Source organism: Artibeus jamaicensis, unplaced genomic scaffold (assembly GCF_021234435.1).
Source record: "Artibeus jamaicensis isolate MK-2021 breed Jamaican fruit bat unplaced genomic scaffold, CSHL_Jam_final contig_490, whole genome shotgun sequence".
Lineage (NCBI taxonomy): Eukaryota > Metazoa > Chordata > Mammalia > Chiroptera > Phyllostomidae > Artibeus > Artibeus jamaicensis.
Genome location: NW_026521861.1, coordinates 11,109,395 through 11,128,419, shown reverse-complemented (window position 1 = coordinate 11,128,419; position 19,025 = coordinate 11,109,395). Strand labels below are relative to the sequence as shown.

At 38.1% G+C, this 19,025-nt stretch overlaps 1 protein-coding gene across 1 annotated transcript in view; it reads left to right on the top strand.

Annotated features, from left to right (window-relative positions):
* Positions 1-17,219, top strand: part of CCDC186 (coiled-coil domain containing 186) — a 40,820-nt gene extending 23,601 nt beyond the window's left edge. The window contains exons 7-16 of the mRNA XM_037132871.2: positions 411-515; positions 970-1,068; positions 1,233-1,319; positions 3,214-3,356; positions 6,074-6,329; positions 6,965-7,154; positions 8,308-8,388; positions 9,959-10,169; positions 11,685-11,904; positions 13,655-17,219. Of these exons, the coding sequence (XP_036988766.1) occupies positions 411-515; positions 970-1,068; positions 1,233-1,319; positions 3,214-3,356; positions 6,074-6,329; positions 6,965-7,154; positions 8,308-8,388; positions 9,959-10,169; positions 11,685-11,904; positions 13,655-13,738 (1,476 nt within the window). The 3' untranslated portion in view covers positions 13,739-17,219. The remainder of the gene's footprint in view (positions 1-410; positions 516-969; positions 1,069-1,232; positions 1,320-3,213; positions 3,357-6,073; positions 6,330-6,964; positions 7,155-8,307; positions 8,389-9,958; positions 10,170-11,684; positions 11,905-13,654) is intronic.
* The last annotated feature ends 1,806 nt before the right edge of the window (positions 17,220-19,025 follow it).

Here is a 19,025-nt window from a genome sequence, read left to right as displayed (position 1 = left end):
GTGGTCAGAACTGGAGCAAGGTCAGCAATAAGAAACAGCAAAAAGAAAGTAATTGAATTTGATGAGAGGGTAACCTTCAGAATTGCCATTTTAAGAGAGTGATTAGGAATAGAAACCAAATTGCAGTATGAATCTGTAAAAACAGTTTTGAATAGATACTATAGCCATAAACCAAGTAATTTTCTTTTATGTATATGTGCAAAGAACTGGTTAATATTTGCTCTTCTTGTTACTTAGGAAATTCTAGTGATTTGCTGAAACCCAATCAAATTTAACTTTATCTGGTGGCTTTTAGTTCTTCAGCCCCTCAGTGGCAGTGCTAAGACAAGAACTTGCCCCACTCTGGTCATTGTTCTTACCATTCATCACATCGTTGTGCCCAAGTTTGTCACTGTCTTTTACCCATGCAGGAAACCAAAGATAAACTCAAAGAGACAACAACAAAGTTAACCCAAGCAAAGGAAGAAGCAGATCAGATTCGAAAAAATTGTCAGGATATGATAAAAACATACCAGGTATGTTTAACTTTTCAAATAGATTAGTAACACATTATGCCAAATCAACACTCTTGTTTCATTAAATTTGTGTATTTGCAACATTCAAAGTGTAGAATATATTTGGTAGGACAGTTACATAAAATACAGGTTATTTCCTATGTGTAAGTATTAGCAGCTTATATAGAAATCTCAACAGAGAAGTTTTTAACCAAATAAAAACACTAGAAAGTATTAGAAGAATGAAGAATACATGACATATAAATGTATAAGTTAAAAATAAAACCACTCTGTATTATGTTACATAGCTTGTCTTGCAAAATTGACATTTAAAATCTTTCAAGGCAGTCATTGTTTTTAGATATGTAAGCTATGTATTTCTTAATTAGTATAGTTAATTGCCACAGCTGCCTTCACTTTTCAAAGTATAAAACTTTAAAAATTAAGTGATACTTGTTCATTTCTTTTCCATTAGGAGTCAGAAGAAATTAAATCAAATGAGCTTGATGCCAAGCTTAGAGTCACAAAAGGAGAGCTTGAAAAACAAATGCAGGAAAAATCTGACCAGCTCGAAGTGAGTCGTTTTGTCCCTGGTTTGCCCTACAGTGTGTAATAAATGCAGAGGAGAGAAATAACGAGAACTTAACTGTCATCTGCTTTTAAAGCCTTTTGGGAGGAGTGGGATCTCGTTTAGCTTACCGCATAGTGATTTGTGTTTTCTTTTAAACTTTCTAAAAGATGCATCACGCCAAAATAAAGGAACTGGAAGACCTGAAGAGGACATTTAAGGAGGGCATGGATGAGCTACGGACCCTGAGAACAAAGGTAACCGAATCTTTAGTCGTGACTCAAAGATGGGTAAATGTTTTAATTTTGGACTCCTGACTTTTAAAATATTGAGGAAAGGGTATTTATTTAGAAAATTTCCAGAATAAGTCCTGGCTGTGTCGCTCGGTTGGTTGGAGCTTCGTCTCATACACCAAAAGGTTGCAGGCTCAGTCCCAGGCAGGACACATGCGTACCTAGGTGGTGGGTTCAGCCCCGGTTGGGGCGCGTACAGAACATAACCAATCAGTGTTTCTCTCTCACATCCATGTTTCTCTCTCTAAAATCAGTAAACATATCCTCAGGTGTGGCTTGAAAAGGTAAATAAATAAAAATAGAAATTTTCCAAAAGAAAAGAACTTACATGAGTGGAATATCAATTTCCTAGCAACAAAACTGACTTTCTTATTGAAATGGAAAGGTCTTCCACTTCAACTCCTTCGAAGTGTTTGGCAGACATTCCTGTTTTGTAACACACGTGCTGTGTCTGTTGGGCCTCTCACCCAAAGGCAGTGTTATCAGCAAATTAATTGGAAAGAAAGTTGTACTTGAGAACTGTGAGTATGAGAAAGCAACAGGTGGAATTTCCTTACACTTCTCCTGAGTGTACTTAATGGTCTTGTATACAGTCTTAATGTCTACCAGTGTATTAAATCCCTTCCAGTGTTTATTGTCTATATTGCAAAACTAATATCCCTTTTAACGTGACCGTGAAACAATATCATTTCGTATCATTTATTTATTTAGAAACAGGCTTTCAACTACTTTTAAGTCACCACTTAATAATTTTCAAAGTCTTTCCACATACACTTCTTTTTATTTTTTATTTTTTATTATTGTTGTTCAAATATACTTGTCTCCATTTTCACCCCATCATGCCCCCCCCACCCTCCATTCCTGCCTCCTACCCCCGAACCTACCCCCTTTGGCTTTGTCCGTGTGTCCTTTATATAAGTTCCTTGATGGCCCTTCCCCTATTCCCCTCATGTTCCCTCTTCCCCCTCCCCTCTGGTTACTATCAGTTTGTTCTTTATTTCACTGTCCCTGGTTGTATTTTGCTTGCTTCTTTGTTTTTACCTGGCAATACCACTGCCGGGATCATACCCTAAGGATCCTGAGACACCAATTCAGAAGAACCTACTCACCCAAATGTTCATAGCAGCACAATTGACAATAGCCAAGCACTTGAGGCAGCATGGGTGCCCATCATTAAATGAGTGGATCAAAAAACTGGTACATTTACACCGTGGAATTCTATGCAACAGAAAGAAAGAATGAGCCCCTACAGAGAGTATCGTGCTAAGTGAAGTAAGCCAGGTGGTGAAAGAAATACCATATGATCTCACCCATAAGTGGAACCTAATCAACCAAATAAACAAGCAGAATACAGCCACATACATTTGTATTTGTTTTCCACGCCAGTTCTTCGAGGTAGGGAAGGTATAGCCTCTTTTCAGGTGAAGAAATGGAGATTCAGCTGAAGTAAAACGACAGAGTAAGAGTCCCGAGACTAAATCAGGGGAGATCTGAGACTGGAGTCCAGGGCTGCTTACTTCCTGCTGTGTTTTCTTCACCTTCCTCACCGTTAACACTGCTTCAGAGTGCAGCTCGGACTTCCAGTGTACGGGGTCCAGCACAAATATACCCCTTTTTATTACAAAATCACAAGCATGTAATCCTGTAACATAACAATATCGTTCTCAAACACACAGTATGACATTTTAGGTGGAATGTTCAGATTGCTGTCTGTCTCGTGCAAGACGTTCACGTCCCCTCCCAACCACACTCGGGCGAGGTTTTCTTCTGCCGGACCCTATATGATCACTACCCGAAACAGTTAATGAGGAATGAGAAAATATTGTCTATAGTTTAACTTGGTTATGATTTATGATAGGTGAAATGTCTAGAAGATGAACGATTGAGAACAGAAGATGAATTGTCAAAATATAAGGAAATTATTAATCGCCAAAAAGCTGAAATTCAGAACTTACTGGATAAAGTGAAAATTGCGGATCAGTTACAGGAGCAGCATCAGAGGTATAAACCGAGCAACTTCCGTTTGTGCCGATCGGCAGGCTTTTAACTTCCACCTCAGGTTTCTGTCTCCAAGTGCAGTTACTGCATTAACCAAGAATAATTTTATAATTGTACTGGCTTAAATTTTTAAAATTTCTTTCTTTATTTGAACCTTTTTGGATTGTCTTTGAAGTTCCCATCATGGCTTCTAAAAATCAAAGTTTATATTCCCTAACATTGGCAGTAGCAATTTCTAAGACAGTGGATTTGGGTTTTTTATTCATTCTTTACCTTTCGAATTCTGTTATGTAGGCACAGTACTTAACATTTTCCTCTAAAAAGTAGATGTACATCTGTAGCTGTAGCTTTGTGTGTATAGAGCTTGAGATCATGACCTGAGATTATCCCTTGGCTTTTTGTAAAACCCCTAGCTAAAGTCCACTCATGGTATTTTGTGGCGGAGCATGGACTCAGATTGAATCCAAGTACTTTTCCTACCCTACTGATGTCCAGGCTGCTGGGTGTCACTAAAGCATCTCACGGCGTCCAGAGTGGTGCCACTATGAATTCATGGTTGGCAACCTCAACTGGGAATATGAATACGCCTTTAACTTTTCCCCTATCTCCTTAGCACCTCTACCAAACCTTATTGCTTTCTTCACACTTCTTGTGTTTCTTCTCACCTTACTTTTTGCTGCAGGAGATTACCTCTTCACGGAAAAAATGGGAGCTGTCGGTTGCCAGTTCTCACTACTCGTCCTACGAACCTCTTGCTCTCAGTCCTATGAACCTTCCTGCTTCTACAACCATTCTTTCTTTTCCTTCTGCTAATGGAAGAAATTCCTCTCTCTGTTCCTCTTGTAGTCGAATGGTTCTCTACTCCAGCTGTGGATCCTGTGCTCTCTTGCCTTCTCAGGGTCTTAGTTGATTATTTCTTTATCCTTTATCTCTGACCTCTCCCTTTCTACTGACTTTGTTTTCTTTCTGCATTTACGTGTTATTACATCTTACAGACACTGGACCTTGGTCCACCGACCTTCCCTACCTTTCTCCTTTCCGTCCAACCCACACATCCCTTTTAGAAAATTGTCTCTACTCATCCTTTATTTCTTCTTTTTTCTTTTAACCGTCTCCATTTCATTCTGGTTTCTGGTTTCTACCCCAGTATTCCACTAAAAACTGCTAATGCCTTCTTAAATCCAGTAGACACTTTCTCAGACTAAGCTCTGCTTGAGTTGTCAGTATTAACACCACCGAACCCATTTTTTCTTGATGTGCCTCTGGCTTTATTTTGTCCGTGTGCGCCTGGTCTTCCTCCCCACTTTCTGGCCACTCTTTTCCTCATCTCCTTGGCAGTCTTTTCATTATGTCATAAAACTCTTTTGTCCTTATTTTATTACTCTGGGTGATCCTACTATTCTTACAGTATTTGCAGGACCTTCATATCATTTTCAGCCCATTTTGCTGAGCTCTAGACACAAGAAGTATCAAAGGCACCTCAAACTTTAATTAATGTCCAAAACTGACCATCTTTCCTGTTTGTCCCTGTGGCTTTCTGATGTTCCTGAGTTGAGAGACGAGTAGCATCCACGTGGTGTTCCAACCCAGGAACCCGGGGACACCCGGGCCCTTCTCCCCTTCCTCTCACATATCTAAGCAGTTGAGAAGTGTTATTGGTGCTGACTCTAATGCCTTTCAAGTCTGTTCACTTTTTATATTCCTGGGGCTGCTACCTTTGTCCAAGCCATTATCAGTTCTCATCTGGAAAACTGCCACAGTTTCTACACTTTCCCCCCAACCCTGAACTTCTCTTTAATGCACTTCCCACACTGGTTAGCACAGACTTTTTAAAAAGGAAATTTTCTCAAAACATTTCAGCGATTTCCCATTGCCTCGAGGATCACCTAGTCGTGCAGGGGTGTCCATCCTTTTGGCATCTCCGGCCCACACTGGAAGAAGAGTTGAAGATGCCTTAAGGGGTGAAGACACCCCTGAAGATGCCTCAACTTGGCTTGAAAGGTCTTTAGAGGCTGTCTGGTGCTTCCCCCTCCACGCCTTCTCCTTTCCCACTCCGGTGTTCCAGCTCTCCCGCGTGCCAGGTCCTGTGCGAGGGATCCAGTGCAGTCCTTCTCTTCGTCAGAGTCGCACATCCGTTTGTTCGGACCAGCGAGAGCTCCTTCTCTTGTTCCTTTCTCAGCTTCAGCACACTGCTTCCTCTGCCTGGGACAGCTGTGGTTCTCCTGCTCATTCCTACTTTCCCTTCAGGTCAGAAGTCAGCACACTGTGGCCTGCAAGCCAAATCCAGCCCACTGCCTCTGTTGGTATATTCCATTTTGGGGGAATGTTCATCCCTTTGTGTATTGTCTGTGTCTGCTTTCACACGACAATGGCAGAATGGGACAGTTGCGGTGAAGGCCATATGCCCCAGAAGCGCAAGGCCTTTACTTCTGGGCCTTTCACAGGGAAAGTTTGCTTCCCTCCTTTAAGTATCAGTTCAAGCATCACGCAGACAGCTTCCCTGCTTGAAGAAGACTCTGGAAGCAGGGCCCACACGGTCTTGCTCACTTACATTCCCAGCTCTCAGTTCCTAGCATGCGTTGTATTTGTCATTCGCAAATAATTATGTATACTAATAAAAGTATCTCTGTAAAGTACTTCCTTCAGTGAAAATTCCCAAACCATTAATTTAATGTTTTTTAATGGTTTCATTTTTCTTAAATATAAACTTTGTTTTTTAGAGGTAAACAAGAAATTGAAAATTTGAAGGAAGAAGTGGACAGTCTTAATTCTTTGATTAATGACCTACAAAAAGACATCGAAGGCAGTAGGAAAAGAGAATCTGAGCTACTACTGTTTACAGAAAAGCTCACTAGTAAGAATGCACAACTTCAGTCTGAATCCAATTCTTTACAGTCACAATTCGATAAACTTGCCTGTAGTGAAAGTCAGTTACAAAGCCAATGTGAACAAATGAAGCAGACCAGTGTTAATTTGGTGAGTATGATTGCACATTGAACATTTAAAGTGACGTGACAAGAAGCGCAGTCTGGTTTCCCTAACAGTGTGAACCCAGTGGTTGTTGGTCTAAGCTCTTTTTTGCCGGCATTGACTTTGTTGTCATTTCAAATGCCGTGGAAGTGTCAGTTTTTCCTTTCAGCTCATATAATTTATAGTAAAATGTTTTCTGAAAATGGTTATGAAGAAATACTTCACTTTTGAAAACAGGAAAATCAGGGTTTTTTGTCATTCTTAACTGGAATTACCATGTATTTTTTTAAAAGTACTTTATATTTTTATATCTTTGTAGTTTAAAAATAATACTTTTAAGCTATGAGAGTGATTTCAAGTTACTTATAAAAATAATTTGAGACTTTAGTTCAGAAATGCAGAGACCTGTAGCATATGTGGTTTTACGTGTATAGAATGGCAAACATGTTAATGTGCCCCCCTCCTCGCTACATGAAGAATTACCAGGAGCTCAGTAAACAAAACCTAGTAAGGAGGGAATGACAGCAGAATGTCCTGTTAACGACCTTGCATTTTTGATGTTTTAAACTGAGAAATAATAGAAACATATAAGTCATTTATTAAAATTGGTGTTTTTTATTTTATCTTAATTTAATATTTAGGAAAGTAGACTGTTGAAAGAAGAACAACTGCGAAAAGAGGAAGTCCAGACTCTGCAAGCCGAACTCACTGGTAGACGAGCAGAGGCTGAAGCGCTGAGCACCCAGGTCGAAGAACTGAAGGATGAGTTGGTAACTCAGAGGCGGAAGTACGCCTCCAGTGTCAAGGATCTTACCAAGCAACTCCAGCAGGGTACGAGATTCCGTCACACTTAGACCTCGAATGGTTTTGTGTGTGTGTGTCTTTTAATCATTAGGATCTATAGAAAAAATATTTTTACATTGGATTCTACATTGATTGGAGCCTTATCTTCTTTTTAATGTATTAATAATGTTCATAAACCAAATTGCTGAACCTCTTACAGTGACATGAATAATCTGTAGCATCTTCTGTGCTAAGGGACCTTCATTCATGGAGCTGCAAAGTGGAAGAGTTGGAAAAGCACTTTAGGGCAGTAGCATATCAATGTTTTGATCAGACACTACTATTAGTAAAAATTATTTAAGCATTTTTCTCCATATACATGTGTGTAAATTTTAAACATGTATTATTCTATATATTTTAGAAAACATAAGAAAAATAGAAATTTTAAAAGATCCCATTAAGTATAAATAGAAGTTCTGATATTTTCTCCCTGCGAGTGTCTATGAATAGTTTTGTGCGGCATCTGTGCTGCCTGTGCCCCACCTGGGACACCTGGAACTTGGGGATCATTGAGACTGAACCTTTCCTCACGTAGGAAACAGACCCAGAGAGGTTATAGATTAACAAACACAGTGATGAACAGCTGGAACTGGAGCCCGGGTTTCTTTCATTTAAAAAGTCATACAATTTTTGTGAGTCTGTGCTATGTGCTTGGATACAATGATGAATAATATGTATTCCGACTTCCTGTTCTTGATTTCCCTCTGCTTTGTTTGTGTCAAAATGTGATAAAACATAGTGATTAAAGAGACTTAGCACTTACTTAGTATGTGCAGATATTTGCCATAAGCATTCAGTTTGTTTTTATAGATATAATTGAAGGGAAATTTGGGGGAAATTTCTAGTACTCCTACCTCTCCCAGGACTCCGGAAGTTCCGCCCAGCATGTCTGAGTGATGCTGGCCAGTGTCGTTGTTATCCCAATGTTGTTTCTATACATTTGGTATTTGACCTGTACATCCCTAGATGTCATTTGACGTGAATGACCCCTGCAGCCCTCTTGTTTAAACTGTGTATTCAAGACATTTCTCCTGCTATTTCTGCCATTTTTGCCTAAGTGATTTCAGCAAGTAAAATCAGAGGTCGTGGGGACAAATGGTGATGACAGTTTTCGCAAGTCATCCGTTTCCTTTTTCTCTAGCACGAAGAAAATTAGATCAGATGGAGAATGGAAGCTACGATAAGGAAGTGAGCAGCATGGGGAGTCGCTCCAGTTCATCAGGTAAAAACAAAATGAGTGGTTTTAGTTATTTTGTCATTGATTAAAAAAGAAATAGCATTTGTTTGTTTTGAAGGGTATTGAAATGTTTTTCATTTTCAATTCTAAAAGTGGCAGTTGTACATAGTATAAAAAATATTGCCAGTTAAATGTTTAAGTTCTAGTCATTACCCAGGGTTTCAAATTTGTCCATTTGTCATGTAGTTCTTCTTCTTTTTTCGTTCTGGAATTTAAAGCTGTTTTTAGTTTAAGTATAGTTAACATTCAGTATATTAATCTCAGGCGTATGTCAAGTGGTTTTATATCATCTGTTTCCCTACCTCCTTTTTTCTTACCTATGTTTTCTCTATTCTGTATAACAATTTCCTCTTCCATTTTTAAATTCAGATTTTGTGTCCATCCATACAGAGAGATTTGCTGTAGTTATGTATGGTTCTCTCTTTTTCTTTTACTTTTATGTTACTTTTAACACCTGATTACTAATGAAATGGCTATCATTATAATCAGATTTTTTAATGTATCTACACATACGTATTTTTAAATCTGTTAGCTTTTCTCATAGTAAATAGTCCTATAGTCTAAAGCAGAAATGAATAGAGTTTATGAAATTATGATTGATAATATTTTGAAAATAGCAAAATATTAGTGTATCTATCAATTTTGCAATGCCAGAATGCTTGGAACCTATCATTTGCTCTGCAGAAGTCATGTGAGCTGTTGTAATTCCCACTTTAGAGGGTGTTGCCATGACTTGCCCAAAGTCCGCACCAAGTGAGCGTCAGGTCCTGGAGCGCTTGCTGCCTCTGCGCGGCACGGCTCCCCGGAGCTGCGTGCTAAGGGAGTTGTTTGGTAGAGGGAACATGGGATCGTGCTCTTTGAAATGATACACAGGTGTTTAGATCTGAGCTCTGCCATTTAGTAATTCCTGATGTTGGATAAGATACATAACTTGTCTCAAATCTACAGAATGGGGTGAGCAAAAGCCATATGTTTATAGGGTAAAAAAGGTCAAACATTCTTTTCAACTGATGTTGATAAAAATAATAACTAACATTCACTTAGAGCTTATTGTATGCATGGTTGTAAGTATTTCACGTGTATTAACTCATTTAAATGAGGATAATAATCCTGCGAGGTAAATAATGCTATTCTCATTTTTAGATGAAGAATCTTAAAGGCACAGAAAGTTAAATAACTTGTCCAAAGTCTTGCAGCTAGAAAGTGGCATTTGAACCTAGGGAGATCTGGGCTCCTGAGCTTAACCCACTTGGCTGTATTCTACACTCTCTCTGTGTCAGTTTGTCTCTTTTTCTTGGCTTAATTTTAGTCTTACTGCAGACTTATTTCTTTTTCTTGAGTTTCTTTTTCTCTGTTGACACTTCTTCCTGTTCCTGAAGGACATAGTAGGTTCTTTTGTAGCGCTATTATCATTATACTCAGAAATAGGAACTCAGGCCAGGTATTACTTGTGTTTGAACACAAGTAGTATTTGAAAGTCTTACTAGAGGAAATAATATGAGATTAGTGATAACTAGACCAGGTACAGTATCTAAACTTTTTTTTTTGTCATTAGGGTCCATTAATGCTCGAAGCAGTGCAGAAGATCGATCTCCAGAAAACACCGGGTCATCAGGAGCCGTGGATAACTTCCCAGAAGTAGACAAAGCCATGTTGATTGAGAGGATAGTAAGGCTTCAGAAAGCGCATGCCCGGAAACATGAAAAGATAGAATTTATGGAGGATCACATCAAACAGTTGGTGGAGGAAATTAGGAAAAAAACAAAGTATGTATTACTATGGCAATGCAACCTATGTTCAGAATTATTCAGATGGTATAGTTACTGTTTTCGAATTAATCATATCAAGATTCCATCTTTCAAAAGATAATTCTTATCTCTAGTCATTTAGTTGCCAGTCTTTTGTTGATCACTTACTATGTTCTAGGTTTAGGAATAGGAAGATGAAAAAAACACAGATATTTCCTTTAAGGTGATAATAGAGTTCGGTGGACATGAATTTCTTTGAAAGTTGTTAGTTTATTAATCCTCTCGGGAAGAACCTGCGCAGTCGCGACAGGAAGTCACCGAAGGCTCCGTCTCTTCTGCTGTCCAACCCCCAGCCGTTTTGCCGCACCAGCGTTGGCCTTTGTAGTCCCTGAGTCTCTTCATTCTGTTCTTGCCCTCCTCCCTCGGGCTCCTTCTCGTATAGGCCGTGTCTTGCAAGTCTGTGCTTGGGTTCATTTTTCACATAATCCAAGGAACTGTGAATCATGCCACGTCACCATTCCTGCCACCGCCAGGATGGGTTCTGAATCCAAACACAAAGGTGACATCTGGCGTGGTCTTACACATTCTGGCTGGCTTTCCCCAGATTTCTGTCTGAGGTACTGTAGCCTTCCCAGCCTGAAGGGTGTCAGAGACCTTGTTTCCCCCGAAGCAGTCCGCCGGTCATGGAACTTCTGGCCCAGGTGGTTACTGTGTTCTTCATGGTGGTGGCTGATCAACTTGCATTGTTTTAAGATATCAAAATAACTTTGGACTTAAGAAGATAGCTCCCTACTTAGGTTTTTGTTTTTAGGACTGCAGTTGTAAGAGATACATAGTGTTGTGGGTTGTCTCTCCTTTTGGGTAGAACAAGGTGGGGTAATTTCTTGGGCACCTACTAAGTACAGGCCCAGTGCCTGTTGGCTTAATAACACATCATTGATTTCTGACGTCTACTCAGGGAGAGGATGAGTTAGTTCTCTGACTTGGCAGGAAAGTTAACGGGGCTCAGGTCAAATTACTAAATGTTCCAGAATCACCACTTATCTGTAAGTGGCAGTCCAAGAGTGGAGAACCACATTCAACTCTGACACCGACTCTCCAGAACCAGTGCTGTGTGCCAAATTCCTCTCACAAGCACCAGATTCGTGTAAGGGTTTTTGGTAGTGCAGTCTTTCCTCATGACGTTTTCATTTTTATTTTGAAATAATTTTAGACTTGGGGAAAAGATTGCCCATGATTTTTAAAAGAAAAAGTTTCAAGTTTAATAACATGAAAATTGAAAATGTTAACTGAAATGGGAGCAAAAAACTGCTCAGATATTTTTATCAATGTAATAAAAATAGAAAAGAAGTGTTTAGATATCTTTAGAAAACCATCTGAATAAGGAAAATTTATTTATTTTCTAATATACTTGTTATTAACCTAATCGGTATTTATGCTAATTACCTCTATGCTTATGATTAATTGATTCTTACAAGTTCCAGCATTTTTAATTCTGCAGGTACATAACTGATAGTGCTGTTTATTTTGCAGAATAATTCAGAGTTACATTTTACGGGAAGAAGCAGGCACCCTTTCTTCGGAGGCCTCTGATTTTAACAAAGTCCATTTAAGTAGACGGGGCGGCATCATGGCATCTTTATATACGTCCCATCCAGCTGACAGTGGGTTAACGCTGGAGCTCTCTTTGGAGATCAACCGAAAATTACAGGCTGTTTTGGAGGATACATTACTAAAAAATATCACTTTGAAGGTATTTGTATTTCTCATTCACTAACCTGCCAGCAAACATGGCAAAATGGCGCCTCTTTCACAGTGTGATCCAGCACGTGGGTGGACTGTTTCTGTAATGCAAGATAACCTTTTTACTTAGGTATAAAATTTTTTTCTGAAAAATACAACTTTTCAAGCTAGCAATGAAAGAATAGTAAAAAATTAGCTAGCTATATTTTTTAAATTATAGTTTACATTGAGGATTATTTTGTATTATTGGGTTGGCCAAAAAGTTTGGTTTTTTTTCTGTAAGATATCTGTAGTAGTGCTAAGTTGCTCTTAACTTCATTCAAAACAATTTTGTTAGATTAGATTGTGACAGCTGTGATATCAGCATGCATTTAAAAAACACCAGAATTGGTGAATTTCTGTGTAGCCATTTTAATATTGAAGGTGGAAGGAAATAAGCAATATTTTTGGCATATTTTGCTTTATTATTTCAAGAAAGATAAAAACATAATTGAAACACACAAAAAAGCTTTATGCAGTGTATGGAGAGGGTGCCGTGACTGCTCAAATGTGTCAAAAGTGGTTTGTAAAGTTCCACGCTGGAGATTTCTTGCTGGATGATGCTCCATGGTCAGGCGGACCAGCTGAATTTGATAGAGATCAAATCGAGACATTGATGGAGGACAACGTTATACCCCGTGGGAGATAGCCTACACACTCAGTGTTCAATAAAGTTACTGGTGAAAGTGAAAAATAATGTCTTGTTTTATGGAAAAAACTAAATGGGCTTTTCGGCCAACCCAATTCCAGATGTACAGCATAGTGGTTAGACAGTCATATACTCTACTAGGAATTTCTCCTGATATTCCCAGCACCCACCTGGCACTGTACAGAGTTATTCAATATTATCGACTGTATTCCCTACGCTGTACTTTACATCCCCATGAGTATTTGTAACTACCAATTTGTGCTTCTTAATCCCTTCACCTGTTTTAACCTGGTCTCCCAACCACTGGCAGCCATCACCTCCCCACTTGCGACCATCAGTCTATTTTGTGTGTCTATGAGTCTGTTTCAGTTTTGTTAGTTCATTTATTTTGTTCTTTAGATTCTACATATAAATGAAATCATATGGTATTGATCTTTCTCTGACTGACTTATTTCACTTAGCATAATGCCCTCTAGGTCCCTCCATGTTGTCGCAAATGGTAAGACCTCATTCTTTTTTGTGGCCCAGCAATATCCCACATGTTTCTGTGCTGTGGCTTTTTTATCCACCCTTCTGGTGATGGGCCGGTTTAGCTGTTGGACAGACACTAATGGGAGCTGTTTACTTTGCAGCGGGTGGCCTTCGAGATGTACTATAATAAAGTTGATTACTAAGATTTTTTAAGATGGAGGTATTTACGTTTTTTCAGAAAACACATTTAATGTGTTTTCTAGCTTCTTTCTATTGTTTGCAGCTATTATCTGACCTGTTCTATTTGTGCTATATTTGGGCCTTGATAGTTAGTAATAGATTTTAAGAATAATTTTTAAAAGTTAGTAATAATTTTATGCAATCACATTTGCTGTAGCTTTAGTAAAAAAAACTATTAGTCTGAAATATGTAGGAATAGTTTACTGAAAATAACAGTATGCCTAGTTTAGTTCACATGACATTTAAGACTAATCATCACTCAGCTTCAAAATTTAGGCAAAAGTGTTTCAAGTGGCATCTTTTTTTACTTATTGTATTTAGTAGTCCGTTCTCTTTTTGCTCTTTTTTCATATGCTTAAAGGAAAATTTACAAACACTTGGAACAGAAATAGAACGCCTTATTAAACACCAGCATGAACTAGAACAGCGGATGAAGAAGACCTAACAAAACTCGCTCAGTGAAGAGACAAGAACTGCACCAGGAGCCGGTGTCCCGCCCAGTACTGTTGGAATCGCCCCTGCTGTGTGTCAGCCAGTAAACATTTCATTGTTCCGTCTGGATGAAAGTATCCTTGTACAGTAGGGACACGCTGCGGTGTTAGCTGAGAGTACAGCCTTAACGAAGTTTGTTTTCGTACAGCGACAGCCCATCATCGAACCAGAACAACCTAATTTAATTTGCTAATAGTCATAGGAAGCACTCGACATTACAAGGGCTTTTGAAAACCCCTTCTTCATAGTTCTTCCCTTTAAAACATATAATGTGAAAAATGATTCAGCTTTTTAAAATTATGCATGAAAGGACCAGGGGTTAATCTTCCAGTAATTTGCTATTTATCCAACTTAAAAAAAATACTAAAAAATAAAAATTTTTGTTTTCACATTCCAATGTAACATTTGGTTGTGTTTTAGGGATTGTTGCCAGCAATCCTTAAATCTTTTAATTTTAATATAAGCTAGTAGGAAAGCTAGCTTGTGGCGACTAGCAAGGACCAGACATTGTATGTACCTTATCAGGGCTAGGTACATTTTTTCACATTTGAATTGTTTAATGGTTGATATTTTAAAATCTTCAGTTACATAAAATATGATTTTAAATAACATGCTCATTTAGAAAATTCCTGTGGACTTTAGTTATATTTTAAAATGTGAAATGGATTAGTTCTTGAAACAGATGAATAATGAATTTTTTGAAACTGAAATACTTTAGTTTTACTGAGATCAAGTGTAAAGATAAATTTTTTAAATATCTGTGAAGAACCTGCTCTCAAGAGATGCACCCATTCTGTGCTGTCGAACGCCCACCCTTTATCACTGATGTCATTACGTGCTCTACTGGAGTGACGTACAGTCCCCAAATATGGTGTTTTGGCATATTACTTAAAACACAAAGTAACTACATCTCTGGAACCAAAGGAATTTTAGAGCCAAATGTATGTATCCTGTTGAGTTTTTACAATATTTATTTAAGATGTGGCAGCTTTAATGTTGCCAGTCGTAGTATCAGTATTTCTGTGTCATTGAATTTTGTCTCACTTCTTATAATTCCTCACCTGTTAGAATTTCTGTGTGTGGTTTTTTTCACAGTTCATCATATGTTTGTCTTATAGCAAGCCTCACTGTGTTTCAGGGGTTTGCATTCTCTTTCCCCCTTCAGTAAGCGCTGCAGTGGCGGGTTGAAGGCCTTCAGAGGTTCACGTGGCCGGCGAAGTCGGGCTCACGGTGGCAGCGCCGCTTTGAAGTGTTTCAGCCTCTTTTAAGTCACCATCATTTAAAAAGTTAATTACTAAAGATTAGATGATTTGTTGTATTTTTTGGTATATTGTGTTACATATTGTCATCCAAAAACAAAATCTTTTTACTTCAAAATGGAAATACACGTTTAGAAATATTTTATTTTTGAAATAGCTGTAAAAAGTATGTCTTACCACAATACGTCTTGTCCTTTTAACAATAGTAATTTATCACAATAAAATAAGAGGGTTAGTGCAATCAAATCTGAATTATTTTATCATTTGCTTCTAGACATACAGTTGATACTCTAATGAATAGAGTAGCCAACATAACTGTTTTTACAGCTTCTTATGTGATCCAAATTCTAACACTACAAGTTTTTTTCTTCTAAGACAAGATATCAATGGAGACCAAACAGTGGTCAGATCCAGTGTTCTGTGTCTATATACTTTTAAAAACATACGTACACATTTAGTACATACAATATTGAGCCATTCCAATATTGACATTTGTACCACCATTCATTTGGAGAAGCTTAACATTGCAACAACTTTACAAGAAGGCTATTATAAACCATATTTAGACTTATTACTACCCCCCCCAACAAATGTAAGAAACTATGGAAAACTTCTGAAGAAAACACTTTATTTTTCTTGTGTTCTTTAGTTTCTACTCTATCCTTTTTATATGAATCAGGACTGAGCAAAATGTACAGAGATGCACATACGTGAGATCGCTGTCTACGCGGGTTGCGGGCAGCCCTGCTGTGAGGGTTGAGAGGGCCTCCTGCCCTAACGGCGTTGAACACAGGGAGGGAAGAGCCGGGTGTCCGGACGAGGAAAATGGTCTGGAGAAGCCTCGGCTCTGCGGGAAGATTTGGTTCATGTGCTCATTATGAATCATACACATCAAAGGCTCTTCTGGTTTCTTTGAGCAGGAAATGATTTTTTTTGTAGGTATGTTTGTCTGTACTTCACCAGGTTTCATTTTTAAAGTGACTGTGTACTGTGATCCTCTTTCTCTATGCCTCTTCAAACTTCAGCCTCTTTTAAGGGGTGAAAGTGGTGTCTTTGAGCAGAATGAGGAGTTTGAACTTCGGTGTTTTTAACTTCCTTCATCGCCATTTAAAACAATTTATCTTGAAATTAAATTTTGTCAGGCTACCAATATGTTATTTATTCATTGCACAAACACATTGAAAATCTACTGTTGCCTGGCATCATACTGGGTACTGTCATTGTATTGGTGGACAGGCCAGACTGAGCAGTTCCTGACCTGGAGCTGATGGTCTAGCGAAAATATTCTGGAGGAAATGGGGGGGAGGGGCAGCTCTCTGAGCCCCTGCAGCTCACAGCCAGCCCCCCTGGGAAGAGGGTCAATCCACCTGTGTAAGCAGGTGACCCGAAAGCCTCACTCTGGCACGTAGCTTTGGGAAATGAATGCTTACTGAGGCACACTGAGAGCACATTGCTGTTTTCTTGGTACTTACACACTTTTTCACACTTTCGTTACAGGTTGATGTTTAATTACTCCTTGAGAAAAAGGGGGGGGAATCCAAAGACCATAAAATGGCATTCAGTTTTTGCCATTTTAGTAAATAATTAATGCCTACGCGATACTCGTAAAGATGACCTAATCATGCCGTTGTGTGTTTCCAAATTTTGTTTTGCAGTATGTTATTTTCTATAGATTTTACATATAAATTAGACCAATATTTATGATTAAAAGAAAAAATTAGAAACCATTAATATTGTAAATGTTACGTAGCTGCCCTGGTGAGAATGTTTTTATCAATCATGTTGTTCTCCAGTATGGTTGCTTTGCCTTATGAATGTTGACTCCTGTAGCTAATTTTTTTAAAGAACTTTCTTACTTTAAAACAATTCTTTTGTGACACTAAGATTGTTAATTTTTAACACCAGTTGGTGGCACTAGGAACCTAAAAATTTGTCAAGGCTGAACAAGAGAAAGTAAATTGAAAAAGTATCCAAATTATCAAGAATTTTCAGGAAAATAAATGAAAAATAAAATAGTATGTGAAAGTTATATTTTTCTTCTGGAATGAAGTTCTTTCTTAAAAATGCAATATGGCTGTCCATTTAGACTGAGGATGAAACTGTTTATCTTCCAAAGTTCATATATATATATATATATACGTGTGTGCATTGTACAGATGATCTTTAATTTGATTACACTGTTCATTTTGTAAATAAGAGAATTCTATGTATATATTGTACTTATTAAATAGGTAATGCCTGTTTACAAAATTGTAATGTCGTCTTTGATTATTTATTATTATGCACCACTCAACAGACTGATTCACCAGGTTGTTGGCAAGGCCAATTCAAAATCCTTGCATTACTTTTTTAAACCAGACTAGAAATTTTTGCTTCCCATGTGTGTCTTTTTTTAAAATTATTTATTTTCTTTCTTTTTAAGCGCCATTGATCTCCCTTATACCTTTGTCCACCTCCAGCTTCCCCCCGCCCCCTGCAATTACCACACTGTTGTCCTTGGCCATGAGTCCTTTTTTTTCTCTAGCACTGTAACCTCTAACCCCTCCCCCTACCGCAGCTGTACACCTATTCTCTGTCTACGAGTCTGTCTCTGTTTTGCTTGTTTGTTCAGTTCATTAGATTCTACATATGAGTGAAGTCATATGCTATTTGTCTTTCTTCAACTGGCTTATTTCACTTGGCGTAATGTTCTCCAGGTCCATCCATGTTGTTGCAAAGAGTAAACTTTTTTTTTATGGCCAAGTAGTATTCCACTGTACAAATGTACCATAGTTGTTGTTTTATCCATTCATCTACCAATGGATAGACACTTGGACTGCTTCCAGATCTTGGCTATTGTAAAGAGCGCTGCAGTGAACACAGGGATGCTTGTGTTCTTTCAAATTAGTGCCTCAAGTTTCTTCAGAAGAATTTCTGGAAGTAGAATTGCTGGGTCAAAAGGCAGATCCATTTTTAGTTTTCTGAGAAAATTCCATACTGCTCTCCACAGTGGCTGCACCAGTCTGCATTCCTACTAACAGTGCAAAAGGGTTCCCCTTTCTCCACACCCTCACTAGGACTTGTTTGTTGATTTATTGGTGATGGCCCTTCCGACCAGTGTGAGGAGATAGATCTCAGTGTGGTTTTAACCTGTGTTTCTCTGATTAGTGACATTGAGCATCTTTCTATATTTGTATTGGCCATTTGTACATCCTTTTTGAAAAAGTGTCTATTCAGGTCCTTTTCCCATTTTTAATTGGGTTGTTGCTTTTTTTTGGTGTTTTACAGGTTCTTTATATATATAAAACTTTGGATATTAACCCTTTATCAGATAGATGTATCAGTGAATATGTTCTTCCATTTTGTGTATTACCTTTTTATTTTGTTGGTGATTTCCTTTGTTGTGCAAAAACCTTTTAGTTTTATGTATTGCCATTTATTTTGTTTGTTTCCCTTGCCTGAGGAGATATATCAGAAAAAATATTGCTATGGGCAATGTCTGAGATTTTACTGCCTGTTTTCTTCTAATATTTTTATGGTTGTGAGTCTAACATTATGTCTTTAATCTATTTTGAATTTATTGTTGTGTGTGGTGTAAGAAGGTGGTCTAGTTTCATTTTTCTGCATCTGTCCACTTTTCTAAGCACCATTTATTGAATAAACTATCTTTAGCCCATTGTATGTGCTTGCTTCCTCCATCAAATATTAATTGACTATAAAGGCATGGGTTTATTTCTGGGCTCTCTGTTCTGTTCCATTGATCTGTGTGTCTGTTTTTATGCCATTACCATGCTGTTTTGATTTCTGTGGCCTCATAGTTTCATATTAGGTGATATGATTCTTCCAACTTTGATCTTCTTTCTCAAGATCACTGTTGTTATTCAGAGCCTTTGGTTCCATGTACATTTTTGAAATGTTTGTTCTAGTTTTTTAAAATACATCATCGGGATCTTGATGGGAATTGCACTGAATCTATAGATTGCTTGGGGTAGTGTGGACATT